At 41.2% G+C, this 22,017-nt stretch overlaps 1 protein-coding gene across 2 annotated transcripts in view; it reads left to right on the top strand.

Moving 5' to 3' along the window:
* Positions 1-22,017, top strand: part of BMP5 (bone morphogenetic protein 5) — a 55,464-nt gene that overhangs the window by 19,020 nt on the left and 14,427 nt on the right. For both annotated transcript variants that reach the window (XM_053381090.1, XM_053381089.1), the window contains 2 exons: positions 6,023-6,215; positions 10,159-10,307. In XM_053381090.1, coding sequence (XP_053237065.1) covers positions 6,023-6,215; positions 10,159-10,307 — 342 coding nt within the window. The remainder of the gene's footprint in view (positions 1-6,022; positions 6,216-10,158; positions 10,308-22,017) is intronic.

The following is a 22,017-nucleotide window of genomic DNA, read 5'->3' as shown; positions in this document are numbered from 1 at the left end:
CAGTTGTCACGGGACAAAGATGGAGAGGAGATGATGGATGGGGTGCCACTTCTTTGGGTTTAGGCAGGATGTCATGATGTGGGAAGTGTCAAGGCCATTCCAACTCCCCTCCTTTGGCTGCCCATGGCAGGGCTTTCTGAAAAGCGGGGAGCTAAAGATGTCCTGTGAATGTTTGCCTTCTCTTTGCTTTGCTGCCCACGGCCTCATGGAAGAAGCAGGTAGCGGCTCTCGGCATGGGGGAGTTTCAGGGGGAAGTGTGCACATTTGTGTAACAGTGGAGGAAGAAGTGCAGGATCCACCCATTTCCTGCTCTATTTGTTTTGCTGCCTGTCAGCCACATGGAACAGTGGGTAGGCAGCTACTCTTTTAAAGAAGTGTATGTATGTTAGGGTGGGAACTGAAATTGTGATAATCATCTGCTGCTCATTTTGCTGCCTGCCAGCCATGTGACATGCAGCTGCTTGAAAGTGTGTGTGTAGGAACAAATGTTGTAGTGCTTGTTTGCTGTTATGGAGCAGACAATTAAGGTTTCTAGTTAGGGATCCAATAGGGTTTTTGTTTTGTTTTGTTTTGCTGCTTTTCACAAGAAGACCCACAGTTTATTGCTGAAGCGGAACAAATGTCAATCCACAGACAACCTAAATGATGTTTGTTCCAGTTCAGCATTGAACCACAGGTTTTACCAGACAACCCACCCCCACCCCAATCTTGTACCCCTGGCTAGAAATCACAGGACAAATGGGCCATCAGTTGACTATGAGGGCGAGTGGAAAATATGGCAACTTTCCTGTTCCTGTTGCATGCTGTACACCTGGGATGATTCCAGAACTGTTCAATGCAGTGGCAGGGAACTCAATGCAAAGGCATCATAATCACCATCACATTTCCCCTGACTGTTCCCAGTTTTGTTTTGTGGGGGGAGCCCAGTGCTGAGGCACCACCACCTCCTTTTTCTGAAGTTGTTGTTTTGTGGGGTGTAGGGACCAAGCCCGGCGCAGAGGCACCATCATCATGATCACCTTTCCTCAAATTGTTCCCAGGTTGTTTGAAGAATGAGGAGCACAGTGCCAAGGCAGAAACATTATTATCATTTCCTCATACACACCTAATTTTGATATAGCCACATTTATTTGGGTCAGTGTTTCCCAAACTGGAGTCTCCCATTGTTTTTGTACTACAATTCTCATCATCCCTGACCACTGGTCCTGCTAGCCAGGGATGATGGGAGTTGTAGTCCAAAAACAGCTAGAGACTCAAGTTTTGGAAACACTGATTTTGGTCAATCAATAGGACCCCTCGAAAAGGTTGCACACAAGGCCCCTAGACCATAAATACATCACCATAAATGCTCTGCAGATGAATCTCTGCCAAGGACCAAATTGTTAGGTCTATTTCTTTTCAGGGCAGGGCAGAGTGTGGAGTTCAGAGTGATTGCAATAGAAGCACCTAGTGCTTTGACCTTGGTTTTAGTAACTAAGGAAACCTGCACGGAAGTAGCAGAGATGGAGAGTTCTAGGGGTCATTTTGTTTAGTTGCTCCTTATCTATAATGTGTCTGAATATTTTAAAACTCTATGAACCAATTTAGCCTTAGGCTCTAAAAGAAATCGAAAATATAACGTAATCTTAAAAAAGATAATAAAATACACTTTTCCAGATAGATGAGTGTGCAAGAAAATTCATATCTTCCTAGCTCTAATAATTTTGGAAACTGAGCAGCTAAAGCTTTTGATACCCCTTTCAAAAGATTAGGGAAGATTAGCCCTGCAAAAGAAGATAATAGCATAAATATAGATTTTGCAATAGTGAATATTTATATTACACATTTATATTTTAAAAAGCCCAGTGAAAGATTAACAATGAAAGATTTAAGGAAAAGAGTAAGGGGGAAAATGGGCAAACAAGGAAAGTAATAGGTATGCAAAACTAGGGGAAAATACTACTTAAAGTTACTTCCAGATGAATCCATAGTTTGTGGACAGTATATTGAGAGAGGGTGATTATTAAGGTACGTTATGAAGGGTCCATCAAATACCCACATAGTCCTCAGGATCTGCAGTTCCCTATAACACACACACATGATAAATTGTGCAACATGTAAAGTATTTTTGAGCCAGTTATCAATTGTGATGTTTATAATTTCTGTTTGGAGCAAAGGGATGTGAACAAAAACAGACACTGATTCCTACATACGTGCATTTTAGAAATTGTGGTCCGACCAGAATGAGATGGAGATCATGTTTTTACCATTTGTCCTAGCTCTGACAATTTGGTTTGATTCGTTCAGCATTGACTTAGCTCTTGGCACTGCATTTCTGGAACTAGTGTGACTTTGCTTTCAGAGTAATCCACGTTCAACTGATCCAGGTTGCAGCCAAATTGTCTTGCTGGCAGGCGGAGGGGCATGTAAACAGAACCTCTCTTGTGGCAGATCAGGAAACTGACCCCTATGGACTCTGGCTGACCCACACTAGAACCACCTGCAGCTGGAGGCAACACTGTTATGGGATTGTGGCACACACACAGCCCCAAGTTTATGGCTTGGATTATGTGGGTTATTCCTAGGGGGCTAATATGTGAATACTTTCACCTTGGACAAGGGATTAGATTTGGTGGCCTCTTGCTCCTTTCATAGCTTTGTAATTCAGTGAGTTCAAATATTGGCAGCATGGTGCATAATATATTCAAGCAATCACAGCTCATATATTTTTGATTTAAAGTGCCTGAAGAAAAATAATAATACATGTAGTCCTTCATTCCGATCTAATTCCCTTTTCTACTTTGTGGAAGTTCTTTCTTTCTCATGAGTCACTTAGGATTCCTGAAGAAGAATCAAAGACGTGTGGGTGAGAGCAGGTTGAAGGTGGGAGATAGAGGAAGGGACAGAGAGCTGTTTGATGTTTCTGTCTGTTCCCAGTAACACAATAACTAATTCCTGGGGCCTCTGCCCTTTGAGTGTGTAGGAACCAGAGTCCTTGCATTTATCTGAGACTTATCTGTCACCTACCACATTTGATATCTCCAGCCTCTGCTTTTAATTATCATTCATCAGAAAGAGCACTCAGTAATTTCAAGAGGAAACTCTTGAGACCTTTGACCTGAGCTTGTCAGATAACCAAAAGTATTCACTGAAGATAAACTATCATTTCATTGGGTTCAAGATGTAAACATGTGCACTTTGTTCTGTGTCAGCTTACAGTAACCTCCGTCACCCAGAGGTGGTTGGTACAGACTGGTTTACTTTTCTGCTTCTGCAGAGAATATAGTGAGTCAGGTTCAGCCATCCCCTATCACATAATATTTAATAGATTTAAGAGTCATATAAAGCTGTCCTAACAGAAAGCAGGAGACATTTGTAAAGTGTTAGAGCTATTATGCTTGTGAATTAATTTCAGGTCTTGCTCACGATTGCATTTTCAGATTTTTTAAAAAACATATATAACATAATAATACATGGCACATTAAAAGCTTCCCTATACAGGGCTGCCTTCAGGTGTCTTCTAAAGCTTATACTGTAAGTGTTTTAAAATTCCTGGTTTTATTTCCTACTTTAATTTTCCCCAGTAACTTGTTTTTCATGTTTGTTTGTTTTATTGGCATTTTAAATGAATATTTGAGACTCTGGTAAACCTGCTTAGAGGCCTTTTGTTCTAGTGGCATTTGAATTTTGTTGACTGAAATAAAATAAATACGCAGCGACCTATTGTTCCCATCTGCCTCCTTCCCCATTCTGTCATCACAAGGCATCATTTGAACAGGAAATATTGATATGAGTGGGAGGCAGGTAGCTCTGCACTCTGCTCCCAGCACCCACATCCCCTGCCTGGCCAGTCCCACACATTCCTGTGTTGAACAGGGAAGATCTGAAGGGGGCTTCTACCAACTTTCAGCTGAATGCAAGTAGAAAATCTGTGTGATTGGGAAACGGGCTTTCTCAGATTTCCTGATTATGCATGCTTGTGTTCAAGCAAATGCATGCAAGGAGTCCTCTTCAGCCCTACCCGGCTCAAGATATAGGAAGGTTGGAAACATAGGGCAGGACTCTCACACAAAAACTTTGCATGTGAGGCTGCTGCACAAAGCTCTGTGCCTCCTACCCATGTTAATAGTTCCTGTTCAGCTCTAATACCTGAACAGGGTTAAGGAGAAGGCTCCGCAGCATTTGTCTGAACATGGTTATCTCTCCCTGATGTCCCCTGAAAACTTGAAAAGAATCAAGGATTGATTGCCACACCAGGAGGCTTCCCTTTGAACAGCACATACCCCCCAAAATATTGAGAATTCTGCTGTATTTGTTGTTGGAACCATTAGATATATGCAATACCGAAAGACCAACAAAAGGACTTGGCACCAGTTTCACTCATAAAACATGATGTGCTCCGTTTCCTTGAACACATTGAAAAGCATTTCAGTGCTAATGCAATGATGTTTTAATTTCACTAAGACAGTTCTGCAGCTTCTTAAGAGGCATTTAAGTGGGGTTGCGTCTTTGTAAAGAGGACAAGTTTATCTCGGTACATTTTTCCCCCTTCAGTTTCGCAGCCTGAAATAGAGTTCCCAAATCAGGTGTTTCCTGCTTCTTTTCTCTCACATTCCCTATCTTATGACAGCAGGATGACCTATTTATACGTGTCTGTTGAAGTTTCTTGTTAGCAATAAAACCAAACCCTTTTAAAAATATTTCAACCCCAAGTGCCCTATTACGGGTCCTAGTATAGGTTGTTTAGCCTAGAAGCTTAGGATTCCTTGTCATGTTGAAAAAAAAGTTAACATCCTTAATGGATGGCCTAATTTATTTATGGCTTAGCTATTCTGAACAGCATAAAGCCAAAATTATTGCCTGACTTGCATAGTAAGGGCAAAATAAACTAAAACATCAAGGATTGGTTTTTAAAATTATTATTAAAGAGTATTAGGAAGATATTTGGAGGTGTTTATGCTTAATGGGGTGTGTGTGTGTGATTTTACTGCTAAACATAGTGTTGTGTGCATTAGTTTCTTTTGACTTCCAAGTGTATCTTTAATGAAACTTAACAGCCCAGCCCAAATCCAAGATCCACCAGGATGAGCAAGTTTGGAATAGGCAGAACTTTGGCTTTCCCCGCTGAGCCAGGGATCAGCTGGGCTATGCCAATGTAAGTCACTCAACCTGCTTTAGCAGAAGCTATGCTCAGTTGGTGGAACCTACTCTGGTGTAAGTTCCCCCAAAGGCGTTCCAGGGACATGGCAGGGATGAGATGGGACAAGAAGAGTCTTAGACCTATTCCAAACCTCTTTCATCTCAGTCACATGACCTGGGAACCTGGTGGAATATTTGTTGGTAAAAAGAGGGTACAATAAAACTCTGTTTTAAAGGTTTGTTTCCCTTTTACCAGGCTTGGGTTAGCTCAGGTGGCAGTAGTCACACTTCTGAATGGCGTCTGGAATAGGGGGAATTTACACCAGCTTAACTTAAAACCAGCATTAAGTTCCACTGGCTTCATACCCTGCTAATCTGGAGTCAGGCATCCTGGTCCAGCCAAGCAAATCCCCATGAGAACAGACTTCTCCTACACACTCAGTCAATGCAAATGCACATCTGGGTGTAAATTAGTCTTTTGCCCTGTTATAGAATTATGCCTTAGCTGGCTTCTTCTTTTCTTCATTCTCAGATGCTTCATTCAGTAAAACACACCAAGATAATCAGCAAATAATTCCTACATGTACACAGAGCAAAACCAAACTCAATGCCTTAGTTCTTCGGTAACTTTTTATTTCCCCCACATTTTTAGGCCATATATTTTTGTCATATTTCTCGATCTCCCTTCAGCTTTCTGCCTGCTGAAATGTTGAATGCAATCACCAGGGGCTTTCCTCTTTGACCTAATGACACTTGACTTGTATAATTCAGGAGTTGTGGTTTGGCTGTTAGTCTAATTTCCCGTTACCCTCTTTGTTTATGTTTTAAAGAATGTACAATGAATCCTGAATTAACTATGGGATGTGCATTTTTTTTTTACCCTTTCATTGTTTTATTTTCACAGTTGAAAGGGACAAGGACTTTTCCCACCAACGAAGGCATTACAAAGAATTTCGATTTGACTTGACTCAGATCCCTCACGGAGAGGCAGTGACGGCGGCTGAATTCCGGATTTACAAGGATCGAAGTTACAGTCGATTTGAAAATGAAACCATTAAGATTAGCATTTATCAGATAATCAAGGAGTATCCAAACAGGTGCCTTCTTTTTCAAATTATTTTTTCCATTTGCAGCAACAAGAGAGTTGAATCTCTTCTTTATGCGCCTGGGATGTATGCGAGTGCGGCAGTGACCTACTTCAGTTGACATGGAAAGGCAAACTATGGCTTATGAGGACCTCATGAATGTGTGAGCTCCTGAAAAGGAGTGTGACTCCACCCCCTTCAATCTCAAACCTTTATTGGCATATTGATAATGTGATAAGCAGTACAGGGAGTCCAGTGGCTATTTTTGCTCCTGCGCTGCACTGATCCAGGCCAAGGTTTGACTTAGCATACCATCTAAATTCTAAACCCTGCCTCATGGTGAACCTCTCCCCTCATTTTATATGTAATTTTGCCTAATGTAATATACACATTTTTATCATTTTCTCTAACATAATGCTGTTTCGACCACCATATGCATTTTTATTTAACACACATTATTCAGCTGGAGAACTGCATTGCAAACTTCTGCAAAGTGCGAATTTAGAGCAGTAGCTATATTTCAGTTTCTGTATTGTTTCAGAAAGTGAAAATTGGTTAGGTCTGCCTTTCATTGTGAACTGAATCAAATTCATTCCCTATCCCTACTATTTGTTTACTCCTGAGCAAGTTCTTCTATGCTTAGTGGTGCTTACTCACAGGTAAGTGTGGATAGAATTGCAGCCTAAGTGTCAGAATTTCGGTTGCGTTTATTTATCTGCACACATTCCAGCAGAGGAATACTTCCATTCCTTAAATCCTAAGCACACAAACTAGGGATTACATTCCCCTGAACACAGTGGGACTTAATTCTAACTAAACATACATAGGATTGTGCTACATAAGGCAAGTAAACCAGGGTGGAAATGAAGGGTTGCCCTTTCCTCCTGAATCATGTTTTGCTTTAGAATTTCATAGTGGTATGTGGCCGACCTCTGTAAGACATCAGAACCCTAGATCATGACCTGGTATCATTTCAACATAAACCACTGACAAGGCTTGTTTCATGGCTAGGAGATAGCTGCTGGCAATTTGACTCAAAGGCAAATCAGATAACACATTTGTCACATTTTGATCCTTGCTGGTGCAGACTATCTCAGGAAACGTCTGCTTACAGAATCCTGCTTATGGGTACAGTGGCTGTGCAACCTATTCACAATATATCTGAGCATTACTTATCATACTAACTGGAACTGTCAACATCAGCGGCTCAACATAAATATTCAGTTCTGCTCTGTAAGTCACACTCTGCCAAGGGGCCATGCCATTCTTCATGTTCATCTGGAATAGTAAACATACTTATGAATGGAAAAATAAAAAAGGTATACTTATGAATGGAAAAATAAAAAAAGGTATTACCTGTGAATTTTCCTTTAAGATCCCTTACCTGGACAGATTTCCATCCCACCTGTCAGTGGCATTTCTTGGATCATGGCAGTGTTTTCACGTTAATGAAATAGTTTTTTCCTCAGCTCGTTATGATTCTCCTCAGCATTTTCATACTTGTTGTAGTATGTTGTGGTCAGCAGCTCAGCATGCTTGTTTGGAGTGGCAAATTTTATTCCAGGAGTGGCACTGGAAGAAGGGGTATCTCTTTCCTCATATGCCCTTTTAAAAATCATAATTATCCCCAACATGGGATGTATATACAATACTGGCTTAAAACACAGCTAGGTCATTCTTCAGGACACTGCAGGATAGATATGGATCATGGCTAACCTTGTGTGGACACCAGTTCCCAAACTAGGAGTAGGAGTGCACTGGGTGAAGAATAAATTGAGGTATGCGTTCCCAAGTGTGTGTGTTTGTGTGTGCCTGCATGCATGTGAATGCAGGTACCCCAAAAATTCAACTTTAGAAGGGTGAGTCTGATCACTAGAACTACCTCCTGAAATGACTATGCATGAGAAAGGACTAAGCACTCTTCACCCTGTGCAGCCAGAAATCTAGTAAAAATACATGCATACAGAAAACAATCAATCAGGAGATTGTGGCATCATGTGGAATTTGAGCCCTCACTGAGGTGGTAACTGAACTGTACCGCTTCCAACAGTAGTTGAGGGAGGGCACACATTATTTAATGCTTCACACAGAAATGCTCCCTGCACTTAGAAAACAAGCATGTTTATGGGATGGCTAGGCTACAAGCTTGAGATGCTAGGTGTTTATGAGGAGCATGTGATACCCCTCCTCCAATCTGTAGCCTGAGGTGGGATAGCCCAAGCACAGGTTTCTCACCTCATTAAAAAAATAGGCCTAAATCACCACAGAACTTTGCATTTTTCTCCCAGGGGTGTGTGCTCAGAACTTAAAGCTTCTGTGCATAATCGTGGGAATAAATAGAAGCTGGTGCTATGGCATTTCAGTTGCCCTTTAGAAGGGGATGCTAGGCTTTCTGTGAAGTATGAAGGGGAAAGTTCAACCCAGCTCTTAACACTTATTCTTTTGTACCTCTGCACAGTGTGTAGTTTCATTTAAGCCCTGGAGAAAGTCCATGTGAGCCCAGCAAGTGCCTTTTACATCATACCCACACAGCCTGGCAAGTTTGGAAAAATAGGTTATATAGATCTGGATTCAAAACAGCCATGGTTCCTAATACCAGCATGTCTGTTTTCAGCCTCTACCTGGAGTCTTTTTCTCCTAGTGGTTGGAAGCTTGAACAACCCATCTGTTGTACTGCTGCCCAGGGAGGGTGCCAGAAGGAAAATTCACAGGTATCCAATTTTCCAATTTCATCATGTAAATGATTAGTTAAGTTAACCGTTATGGATGAGCAAATGTAGGAATTACATGCACAATTTAAATGGCTAGTTTTGAAAAACACACATTGCCCTGAAATATGAATACGACAAGCCAAGTTTAATTTAACTGCAACAAGGGATATACTATATGGCTCAACTCTTATTTATTTTTACAGAACCAAGAGCTACATTTACTTTCTTAATCTATACACTGTATAAGACTTTTGTGTGTGAGTGGAATAGCTTGTTGGGCATATTAAGCCATGAATGAACTTTTAAGATTAGATTTGCCACATCCACGCTCCTCACCATAAGTAATTTTTAATGCAAATATTCCATTAGTAAGAAGTGGGCGAAGTGATGATCTTTAGGTTTGGTGTTTCCAGAAATATCTGTGAGCTATAGAGCTAAAACATCTAAACTACTGACCGAGTTTGGAAAAGGTTTTGCTGTTGAGGCTCTAATGTCTACAAGTCCTATCTAGATTAATTGACCTGATTTTCAGTGTGGTTTTCATTGGACCCCACAGTAAACCAAATAAATATATAACTTTTCTCCTAATAATCATTGGGAGGGGGAAACTGCTCAAAATACCATTGGCATGTTCAAAAGCCTGATGCGTGTAGGGCTTTTCTGTTATTTTCTATGGGTTGTGTCCAATGACATCCTTTGTGCACCGACAGAAAGCTCTTTGATCCAGCAGAGGTTTCCAGCAGTGTAACAGGGAAGGAGGCAAGTTTGATTGATTCGTCCGTCCACCTGCATATGGTTCTGAAGGGTCCCTCAATAATCATTGAACTGATGAGGGAGGGGACATGTGTGGAAATGCAGAAGGAGTGAGAAAATTGTCTCCATTTCACTGATAGAAGCCTCTGCTTGATCAAAGATAGATGTTTCATGTACACACTGAAATTCTTCATTGCATATATATTACATGGAAGTAGCAGAGCGCAGCTAACAGACACAATACAGAAAATATTTCCCTTAAGAGAAATGAAGAGTGTTTATGAATCACCGACGACAACTAAGATTGAAGTTCTCTGGTTTGTGGACCACAGCCTTTATTTCCAAAAGAAATGTCAGTGATGTCATGCACCCATTTTCAGCATTGCTGTTGCAATGCCAGGACAAACGCTTTACTGGCAGAAGCAAAGTCTAAATCCAAGACATAATTTACTTTTAATTTCTAAATGTTATCTCTTTATTTTCTAAACTAGGGACGCAGACCTGTTTCTGTTAGATACAAGACGAGCTCAAGCGTTTGACATTGGCTGGCTTGTGTTTGACATCACCGTGACCAGCAATCACTGGGTGATTAATCCACAGAATAATTTAGGATTGCAGCTCTGTGCAGAAATGATGGATGGTAAGCTACATTTACATACCTCATTCCAAAATAGATATTTTTCTTTCATTTTTTGGTGGTTTTCCTGTCGTTTACGCACTTGTGGGATGCTCTACATTTTAGAATGTGTGAAAGACTCTGTAGACATAATTCATGTGACTCCACGTGGGAATCTGACTGACATGTGTAACCACTTACCATACAGATCCTTTGCATCATGTATTACTGTGCCAAAGCAGCACATTTCTGGTGATGACTGACAGTGGTGTTATGAAGCTGGTGTTATATGTAGCATAGATCCCAAGCCAGCAACTGATTTTGTTGGGTGGCCACTCTAAGGTGCTGGAGGAACAAGACCTATCCTTGAACTTCTACTCCTGCACAGCAGCCAGCTAGCAAGTTTCATTTCTATAATCTGGCCTCCTTCCACAGATCTCTTTGCTATCTTTCTTGGGGCAGGGGATGGGGAAGACTGCAGCTATTAGAAGGCCAGGTTTTATACTGGGGCTTCCAGTTACTGACTCCCTTATGAACTATACTATATTTACCTGGGCAGAGGAGATATCTATGCTGCATAAGGTCCATGAATTATACAAATTTTATGGACTGTATACCCTCTTGCCCTGTGACTTTATTACAATCCTCCATGTGAAGGTCCAATGGCCACATGACAAGGAAACCCTACTGGGCTTAACAGCAACTTTCTCTCTCTCGCTTCCTCTTGGTCCAGATCATGAGCAACTTGCAATGTGCAAGGAGGGAGGGCTGATTGGCAATAATGGAAATGCACACAGAGCTCTTAATAGCCGAAGTAAGCTGGAGTGATTCTTCTGGTAATGGGGAAATACTGCATTTATTTTACTTACTGATGTAAGGTCTGCAGGCATTGTTTGAAATTTGCCTACAATTTGTCACCCTGGACTCCTTTGGGCGAAAGCGTGGAATAAAAATTAAATATATAATTAAAGAGGCAATGCGTTAGAAGAAATGACCTGACAACACCCTTGGCATTGGGGTTAGAGAGCCAGTGTGGTGTAGTGGTTAAGAGCAGTAGTCTCGTAATCTGGTGAACCGGGTTCGCGTCTCCACTCCTCCACATGCAGCTGCTGGGTGACCTTGGGCCAGTCACACTTCTTTGAAGTCTCTCAGCCCCACTCACCTAGAATCATAGAATCATAGAGTTGGAAGAGACTACAAGGGCCATCGAGTCCAACCCCCTGCCAAGCAGGAAACACCATCAGAGCACTCCTGACATATGGTTGTCAAGCCTCTGCTTAAAGACCTCCAAAGAAGGAGACTCCACCACACTCCTTGGCAGCAAATTCCCCTGTCAAACAGCTCTTACTGTCAGGAAGTTCTTCCTAATGTTCAGGTGGAATCTTCTTTCTTGTCGGAAGGGTTCAGCAGCACCAGCGTCTCCAGGAGTTCTCCGCGATGGTGCAGAGCCCGCTGACCTTTCACAATACCTCACAGAGTGTTTGTTGTGGGGGAGGAAGGGAAAGGAGAATGTTAGCTGCTTTGAGACTCCTTAGGGTAGCGATAAAGCAGGATATCAAATCCAAACTCTTCTTCTCCTCTTCTTAGGGAGACAGAGTATCAGAGATTGTTGCAATCTATATATCTGTATGACAAAATGGGATAGAAAATGTGTATATTAGAAATGCAGATCTATTAGAAATGCTAATCAATTTTTCTGAATACTTTTTTGTTTTTTAATCATAAACTGATGTGGAACCTTGGAAAACTGAACTTAAGGCTTGAAAAAATGGGAAATAGAGAGAAAACAAAATGACTGATTTTCCCATCCTGGTGGTAGTTTTGTCGTCTAACCCAGCAGTTCATTGGCACATAATATATTGGATAAAAGATATTACAGTAGCCTTGGAGACAGTGAACAAAATGCAGTGGCTCTTTCACCAGTACAACCACAGCTTTTTAAACCCTGAACTCGACGGAACACAGTTCCAGCAGCCCTCAGATGGGCACCATTGCCATTATAAGGGAGGCGTTCATAGTGAGCTCCAGCACTTTTTTAAAAAAAAATAGAAAAATAGGACTGAGTACAACATTGCAAGTCATGGTGTTTTCACTGATGCAGGGAACACATGCAGAATGTCCTACTTTTGCTGCAATTCAGACATGCACTTGCATCAAGTCTGGGCAGTGGCTTTGATTAGTGCAGGATTATGGCAGTGCAACTGAATTCATGTAAACAGGGACCCTTTGCCTGTATGATCTAAGTATTAATTTAGGTTTGCCTTACGTCTGGAGTTTCCTGGACATAGCCAGGATTCGGCCGTCAGAAACAGTGTCCAGGCGGAAATCACTTAAATGTCAGAAGTGCAGACTTTGGTGAATTTCCTTAGAAAATATCTCAAAAACTTCTTGCCAAAAAGAAAGTTCACTTATTGAAATACGGCAACCCTAATTAATCAATTACAAAGAAAGGTAATGGCTCAAAGCCCAAATAAACTCCAATAGGCTAGCTAGGAATAAGGTCAGTATAATATGTTAGTATAGATACTACCAAAGGAGTCAAATGATTGCATTGCCAGAACACAAACTGAAAACTCTATTTTTGGTTTTGGTGCTACCATTGGAAATCCTGACAGTTCAAATTAAATTAAATTAATAGACAGAAGAAAACCTCAGTAAAGAGAAAAAAATGTACTGTTGACTTTGATCCAACGCACACAGCAATTGGGCCTCTGCTTGCTGCTTAAAAACTTCTGAGCAGGTTAATTGTGCTGTATAACATGATCAGAAAAGATAATTAAAACTCACATATGGAAATAGCTTGATCCTGGTGTGGCCGGTGACCCCAGGCAACTGACAAGAAGCTGAACCAGACAGGCATTTTTGTGAGCCACCACAGCTACAGTGGTCCTGTGAAAGGGCCTTTGGAAAAACAACAACAACATTCCATCAGTTTTACCTAATCTTTAAATGAAATTTCAAGCAATTGAAGTGTCCATTCATGCAAAAGGGAAACAGAAGCAGATTCCACTGAAATATATCTGATGTGGTGCTGGGGGGCTTTTGGTGCTAGTTTTTGTAGTCTTTTGAGTATAGAGAAACGTGGGTGACATGATCTAGTATGCAAATGGGTATGCACTCTGCTCTGAATGTAGGCTTTACCACACACCCAGATCACTGGTTAGCTTGTCTCATACCGTTGACAAAAGCCAGGGACTGCCTCTTCCAGTTGCAACATTGTCTGTGTAGCCTAGATTTCAGCCCCATCACTTTTGCTGTGAGCTTTGGTCCTTAAGTCTTGTTGAATTAAAACAAATTCCTTATGGCTTTCCTTTGGGATTGTGGCTCTTAACTGTAAATCCTTTGTTATACTAGGAGCAGGAAAGAAAAATATGTGGTATGAAATAACCATATATTGAGAACATCTATTCTATGGGAAAATGTCTGGTTGTTATAGTTCATGTTTCTCCCCCGATAATGCTGAGAAAAGTACAAAAGGCCACATGGCATTGGAATCCATTTTTAAAAAATGATATTTTGTATCATAAGCATCATTTCTGAATGAAATGTAGCTGATTTTCTGCTAAAACCACATTTTATATTGAATTGTAGGTCCAAAGAGCAACAAAACACATATGGAAGCTGTCAACATACAATTTAGTTTCCCCAGGGCTGCAGTAAATTAAGAAAGGATCATGTTGTTGTTGTTTTAATTCTCCCTTCTAATGTCTGCCTATCTCTTTCCAATAATCCACTGGGTACCTTGAAGTTTACATTCTAGGCTTTTGGTGACTGAAAACATTTATGGTCTTAAAGGAGAGTTGATGACTCTTACACTGATACAAGACATGAGAGGCAAGTTACTGAATTTCTGTGTAAAATGTATGTAGCTTCAGAAAACTTTTTTTTTTTGCGGGGACAGGAGAAATATCTTGCACTCCTTTCTCGTATACACAGAACATTCTTTAAGATTTTTGACATCCTGTGTATCAGCACCTGTGTTTTGATACATAAAATAGAACAAAAGAAACTGAAGTCTGCTTTTGTGGTTTACATTTTTTTGAGGTTGTAAGGAAACAACATGCTTCTGCTGAAAAGCAATATGTATTATTTATTTATTTATTTAATTTGTATAGTGCCCTTCATCTAAAGATCACAGGACGGTTCACAACATAAAAATACAAAATGAGAACACAAAATACATAATAAAACAAAAACAAACCAATTTGCCCTCTCCCACAAGCACATTTTAAAGACCGTAGAATTTTAATCAGCCCATGGCTTTATTACAGAGAAACATTTTTTGCCTGGTGCCTGAAGATATGTAATGAAGGTGTCAGGTGAGTCTCCCTGGGGAGAGCATTACACAAGTGGGGAGCCACACAGAAAAGGCCCACTCTGGTGTTGCCACGATCCAGACCTTTTGTGGAGAAGGCACATGAAGAAGGGCTTCAGCTGATGATCACAGGGTCCATGTCGGTTCAATATGTAGGATGAAATTCATCAAAATATTATGTTTGTTTTTAAGTCTAGAGCTGTAAGGTTTATGAAGATGTGGATCAGTCCAGGGGTTCCCAAACTATGTTCCTTCATTCATGGCATGTCTGCAAAATGGAAATTAAAAACCATACAGGATTTAGCACCGTGTGTTACAGTTCCTGCAACAGGCAGAAAAATCATTGAGTTGTCTGCCAAGATCCCTAGCAATTATCAAGTGGGAAAGAAAAGTTTAGGAACCATTGGATTAATCCATTCCAGTGTTAGCTAATGGGTTGGTTTTAATGGGTGAGGCTAAAGGCCAAAGTAGATGAGTCAATGGAGAACTGTGATTGGATCACCATCTCTTTGATTTCTTGTTAAAAGCCACTGTGGGACCACTGGGGCAGGTGGCTAGTCTTTCTCCTCTACCCACCATTTTTCTTGATGAAAATCACTTTTCCTTCCTGAAGGTGCTGTTTGATCTGTTAGGAAAATATCTGTAGGTGTTCCCTGCAGGGGCAAATAACAACTTTAAGAGGAGAATTTTTCACTAGGAAATTGGTGGGGAGAACAGATCTTCCTTCCCATTGCTTCCATAGCTGTATTTATTTTCTCAGTCTCGGTCCCAATCTCTCTCTCTCTCTCTCTCTCTCTCTCTCTCTCTCCCCCCAAACATTTAAAGTAAGAGGAGATCTGATTACAGATTTCAATCATCTAATTTGGGAGGCATCTAATCTGAGAGTTTCACAGTGTAAGAATTGTCCCAAGGGAATGCTGTTGTTGTGAGTTTTCAGTTTTGTTTGCCCTCTCTCATTTGATGCTTATCACACAAAGTAATTGAAATGCTATACAGCACATTGTACATTCTGGCGTCTAGGCCTTGTTCTGTTTTATTTCTGGGTTTTCTATTTATGCAAGCCTGTTCCTGAATGCTATTATTTAATCTCTTGTTTGCAATACAAAATTTTTTTTCCTTCCAGTAGCACCTTAAAGACCAACTAAGTTAGTTCTTGGTATGAGCTTTCGTGTGCATGCACACTTCTTCAGATACTTCAGTCATCTGAAGAAGTGTGCATGCACACGAAAGCTCATACCAAGAACTAACTTAGTTGGTCTTTAAGGTGCTACTGGAAGGAAAAAATTTTTTTGTTTTGACTATGGCAGACCAACACGGCTACCTTTCTGTAATTGTTTGCAATAGTTTCTTAAATACCAGTGTGTTTTCCCCTGTGGAGTCTATTCACAGTAGCCCATCAAGTTTGCATTGTGTATTTCTCATTTATTATAAATAGCAAATTTTCTCTGCAGCCCTGCTGAATATACGTCTTATTCAGTGTATAAAAGAGATTGTAAACATTTTGGGACATGATTCAGATGCTGCTGGGCTCCACTGATGTATAGCACAGAACACAACTCTCAATTATGCAGTGTAACAAATGATTGAGGACATTTTTTGGCTTGGTTTAATACACATCAGAAAGTGTTAGTGTGATCAATGGGAGACTGGGATGATAAAAAATCACTTTAATACAGAAAATAACTGTCATTTAGATATAAAAAGAGGTACATTTGTTTGAAAAATCACTGTCCTTTTTGTTCCTTTAATGAAGTCATTTATTAAGGATTCCTGTTTACTTTCCATGCTATCATCTTTTTGTGATAATTACAAACGAGTCAAACTGGGATAAAAAGCAACACTCCTACACACTATTCAGAACTGGAACTGTATTAAATTGGAATGGTGGGTCAAGTATTTCATGAGCACATTTTCTACAATGATTACAACATTTTTCTCTTTTTTAAAAATAATCTGTCAGGCTGCACTGAAAGAATGTGTAAAACATTCCCCTGAAATATTCATAAATCTTTCAAGAGGTTTGCCTTAAAGTGCTTTTCAGATATCATTTTCAGCATGTACAGATAAACCCCAAAGCAACTCTGTCAAATTAATTCTACTAATTCTGACCTTAGCCATGAGAGGGATTTTTATTTTTTAAAACCATTTGGCTACAGTTCAGTCTTAAGAATGTACCTCTTTTGACTTTCATTTTTAATGCCAAACAAATGAATTTTAAAGATGGGTTCACATTCACTATAAGTGGTGGGAAGGAGAAATGAGCCTTTTGTTTATGCACCCCTGACCCTGATCCCATGTGGGAAATAGTTTGAGATGAGGTGTAAAGGCCCGTATAACTTCCCCACCATGATCTATCCCCACCCTTTTTGGTGGACAGGTTGCATGGCACAGCTTACACATATACGTGCATCCTACCGTGGCACCCATTTGCACTATACAGTGGTACCTCGGGTTAAGAACTTAATTCGTTCTGGAGGTCCGTTCTTAACCTGAAACTGTTCTTAACCTGATACCACTTTAGCTAATGGGGCCTCCTGCTGCTGCCGTGCTGCCAGAGCATGATTTCTGTTCTCATCCTGAAGTAAAGTTCTTAACCCGAGGTACTATTTCTGGGTTAGCAGAGTCTGTAACCTGAAGTGTCTGTAACCTGAGGTACCGCTGTACATTTTTAAAAGTACTAAACCACTTTAAACAGTCATGGCTTCCCTCAAAGAATCTTGGGAGCTGTAGGTTGTTAAGGTTGCTACGGGTTCTTAGGAGGTCCCTATTCTCTTCACAGAGCTACAATTCCCAGAATTCCCAACCGAGAAGGGAGTTTGACTGTTAAACCATTCTGCGAACATGAGCTCTGTCAGGGGACCAGCGGTCTCCTAACAACTCTCTGCATGGTTTAGCAGTTAGGAGAATGGAAGTCCCAGTGGCAGCCACACATATTTCTAACTAGTTAATAGCCTGTGAAATGGGGTGGAAAGTGTTGGTGGGAGGAGGCTTCCTTCACCTCCTGGTCCTTCACTCTCACATTCCCAGCTTTCCCACTCAGCCACTTTGTTCTCAAGATCTCTCTCCCCTCCCCTGCTAAAGATGAGATGGAGCAGCTGGTGATGCAATTTCTTTGTCCTCCAAAGCATATTTCAGGTGGAGGAAAAGATGGGGCAGTTTGGGACTGGGCAACAGGTTTCTGCCACACAGTAGAGGAGCTGGCTTGCGGAAGGCTGAGGAGTGGGAATCAATCTGTTTCTGCATTGAAATGTGCATTTGAGTCCATAGTTGTGCAATTCTAAAATGTTTTTCTATCAAAATACAGTGGTACCTTGGTTTAAGAACAGCTTAGTTTATGAACAACTTGGATTAAGAACGCTGCATACCTGGAAGTAGGTGTTTTGGTTTGTGAACTTTGCCTTGGAATAAGAACATGTTTCACTTCCTGTTGAGTGTGTTCCATTTGTAAATTGAGTCCCCTCTGCTATGGGAAAGAATGCCTTGGTTTAAGAACGGACTTCTGGAATGGATTAAATTCATAAACCAAGATACTGCTGTATAATTGTTAAATTCTCTCTCTTAGTTGAGAACTGTGTTGGAACATTCAGAGGGCTGGACTATATGGCCCTTGGGGTCCCTTCCAACTCTACTAATCTATGATTCCATGTGTGTGAAAGATGCTGAATAACCAAGTTCCAACACATATGTGGATTCTGGACAGTGCAGATAAGACCAGCTTGCATTGGAATTCACCAGCAATCCAGTGTCCCTAGAGACACGTCTCAAATGTGTTCCCTCCTTCCTTCCCTCCTCCTGCAGCCAACATTTGGGTTGGGGTATGTGAAACATTTGAAATTGCATTGCTGCCTCTCCAAGGTTGGGTCCTGGGTCACCGACATATCCCTTTCCTCCTCCCCTGAACTGCTTGCCTTCCTCCTGTTTCTTATTACTCCATAACAAAGATTATATGAAAAGATTATTCTGGCATGATAATTATTTGTGCTAATGCATCAATGAAAATGGTTTCTTTGGGCAATGTCAGACTTACAAAGGCCTAAGCAGCATGTCAGTTTGAGCTCTTTTATAATCCCTGAAGAAAGATTTACAGATTGAGGTGGGGAGTTTTCCTTGCAAATTCCCGAAACGTATTTTCTTTACGCATCAATGGGCAAAATTAAATATAGTGTGTAACGAGACTAAATGAAAGAAATTGGGTTTGGAGTGGAATTAAATTAGTAGTGTCAGCTTGGCCTTTTCCCCCCTTTTTCTTTTGCTAGCCAAATGTTTTGAAAAGCTATAGCTACCTTCAAGTTGTAGAAAGTATTGGTGAAAAATGACAAGGAATTTCCTTCCATGCAAATGCACTTGTAATTTGCAATTCAAAAACCCCTTATAGCAGCTTATGGTTTTCTTTAGAATCAGATGGATAAAGAAAGTTCATTTTGCCTGTCAAGCCAACAGCTTAAAAAATAATTAGAGCTGTGTTGAGCCTTTCAGAGGTACAGTCAAACCTTGGTTGTCGAACGTAATCTGTTCCGGAAGACTGTTTGACAACCAAGGCGCAGCTTCCTATTGGTTGCAAGAGCTTCTTGCACTCAAGCAGAAGCCGTGTCAGACGTTCGGGAGCCGAAACGTTAAAAAACGGAGCTGTCCAAGAACCGAGGTTTGACTGTAGTGGCATTTGAGTGGACAACAGTGGGAAGAAAAATTAACCTTCAGACTGGTGAAAGTTTTAAAATTTGGGAAGGCAGAGGAGCTTATCGGTAAAGATGAGGGTGGACAGCATCTTTTCTTAAAACCACAGAGCACTTGCAGTTAGTGGCTAGGCAGGCCACCATGTTCCTTTCCCATTACCCCTTCTCTTGGTTGCCACAACATCATGAAGTGGTGCCGTTCTAGATGCTTTGTTTGTGAAGGAGAAGTTGGGGGTCCCCCTTCCGACCCCTCTGAGAATGTTGCCAAAAATGTGGTCTTGTTGGTGATGCTGCAAAACTGAGAGGGCATTCTTCACCCAGCAGTTAGAATAAATTTGTGCACCTATCAAGAGAAAATAAATAAATTCATACCCCATGTTTATAAATGGCCTTATTGGGACAAGTAAATAAGTTCTAACATATTTCACAACTGCATGACACTATCCCAGACCTCGCAGTGCAGGGGAAGAAGAAGAAGAGGATGAGGAGTTTGGATTTGATATCCCGCTTTCTCACTATCCAAAGGAGTCTCAAAGCAGCTAACAATCTCCTTTCCCTTCCTCCCCCACAACAAACACTCTGAGGTGAGTGGGGCTGAGAGACTTCAGAGAAGTGTGACTAACCCAAGGTCTCCCAGCAGCTGCATGTGGAGGAGTGGGGAAGCGAACCCGGTTCACCAGATTACGAGTCTACAGCTCTTAACCACTACACCATGCTGGCTCTCTGGGACAGGCTGTGACACGCTGGGACAGGCGGGTGTCAGAACACTGCCTGGGGGAGCATGTCACTGCCTCTCCCCCTCTCCCCAGATATGTGTTGCTGTCCAGAACACATAGAGCATTTACTGCATCTCAGCCCAGTGGTGTAGCATGGGGAGGGGGGCACAGCGGTGATTGCCCTGGGCGTAAAATTGTTAGGGCTGCAAAACTTCAGCACCTTGTGCTGCCTCAATACAGCTGTGTGCTTCCGTCACTGGGCTCTGTTGAGAACGACTTCTCCATGTGAACCAGGAAGTGACCTCTCTAGACAACAGAATGACTCTTTTCTTATATCTGTGCTGTGATCTCCTGGGTGATGTGAATATGTACTCCATCTGCTTCCCATCCATCCACTGCCACTGTGTGGCCCTGGTTGCTGGCAACCCATGCTATGCCACTGTCTCAGCCACAGCATTCCAGGCCTCAGGGTGGGAAGGAGAAAGAGGAGAGCAGATCACTGTCAGAGCAGCAGCCAAAGAAGTAAGGAGGTGGGCATTTTTTTTTTGAGCAAGTGGATGAGTGAGAATGAGTTCTCTGCATTAGCATCTAGACTGGAAAGAAACAAAATTAAGAGCCGTAATGCCTGCCTTGCATTTAAGGTAATCATTACAAGTTGCTGTTTTTTATGCTTAGCCAAAGCAATATGAACTTTAGCAACGCGATCACAAGTTTTGGAAAGCTTATGCAATTCTGTAGTGGGTGACTAATTGCAGTATCCCTCTCCACAGTGGCCATGGCAACTCAGTGTAAAACCGGGTAATTAGGTCTACTGATTTCAGAGTGTGATGCACGCATGATTTAGCCATCAATGCAGAAGCTAGTTAAATAAGGCAATCTTGTACTCATTTACCTGAGAATGAACCCTATTGAACTCAGTGGGAATTTATTTTTGCCTAGACACACATAGACTTGTGCTCTAAAGTTTCTTGGGCATAACCTGTCATCTCCTGCCATTGTGACCAAACACAATTTTGGCATCTTTCAAACAGCTAGTAGTTTGGGGTGAGTTTCTTAAAAGAGATGATTTGATCAGAGTTGCTTTTGAAAGAAAGAATTTTCATTACCTGTGGAATTTTGCTACCAGAAACGCACATGGAGTTGTGTGCCAGAAACTCATCGACACCCCCCCCCGTACACAAGGCCCTTGTTTTCCACACTTCAAATACGCCTTCCAATGTGTGGGGAGGACTCTTCAGACATGGGAAAGGATGGATTGCAGCAATGACTCATCTGCTTTTTCGGACACTGTCTAGTGGAAATCTACAAATGAAACACATAGGGTTTTTTGTCAATTAGAATCCCAAAATGGTAGTACATGTGATTCCTGTATGTGCTTCCCAGATCTATGTTACATGCATTATTTTTATCTGAGCAAGCTGAATTTGATTAAAATTATTAGCAAGCATACCATAATCAGGTGACTTAAGCACACTGACTGATTTATACACACTGATGGCTACTTTAGATGGCTACTTTAGACCCACCCAGGTGCCTCAGGCAAGCCCCATTTGGTTTAACATTTTCCCTTTGAATAGCAGGCTCATGATCACAAACTGTTTTTGAAAGGCTCTCTGGTTCGAAAGAGGTTTGCTATGTGGCATGAGGGTCTGCTGCTCAGAAAACACAAGCCCCAAACTCCCTTGGGTGCATGGAACTAGTTGCATGGTTGTTTGGATCCTGGCCATAATAAATAAGTTGAGCCTTCAGTTATGAAACCACTAATTTTGTAGTAGTTTTGAGACCAATGGGGCAATTCTGAATTAAGTGCTTTGATGATTGCAACATGCTTTTTTCTCCAGAATTATCAACTTGTATAATGCTAAATTTACTTACGTGGAGCTATGTTGAATGGTAGTCATTGGGAGTTTACTGCCGAGCAAACCTTTTGAAATATAAATGATTATTTATTGGTTTTTTTATGTAGAAAAATAGAAGTGCTGAGCCATAATTCTATGGTGAGGGGTGGGGAAAACTGTTTCTCGCAGCTT

The sequence above is a fragment of the Podarcis raffonei genome, chromosome 3 (assembly GCF_027172205.1).
Source record: "Podarcis raffonei isolate rPodRaf1 chromosome 3, rPodRaf1.pri, whole genome shotgun sequence".
In the NCBI taxonomy this organism is placed as follows: Eukaryota; Metazoa; Chordata; class Lepidosauria; order Squamata; family Lacertidae; genus Podarcis; species Podarcis raffonei.
The sequence above is the reverse complement of the archived record's forward strand: the minus strand, read 5'-3'. Positions and strand labels throughout refer to the sequence as shown.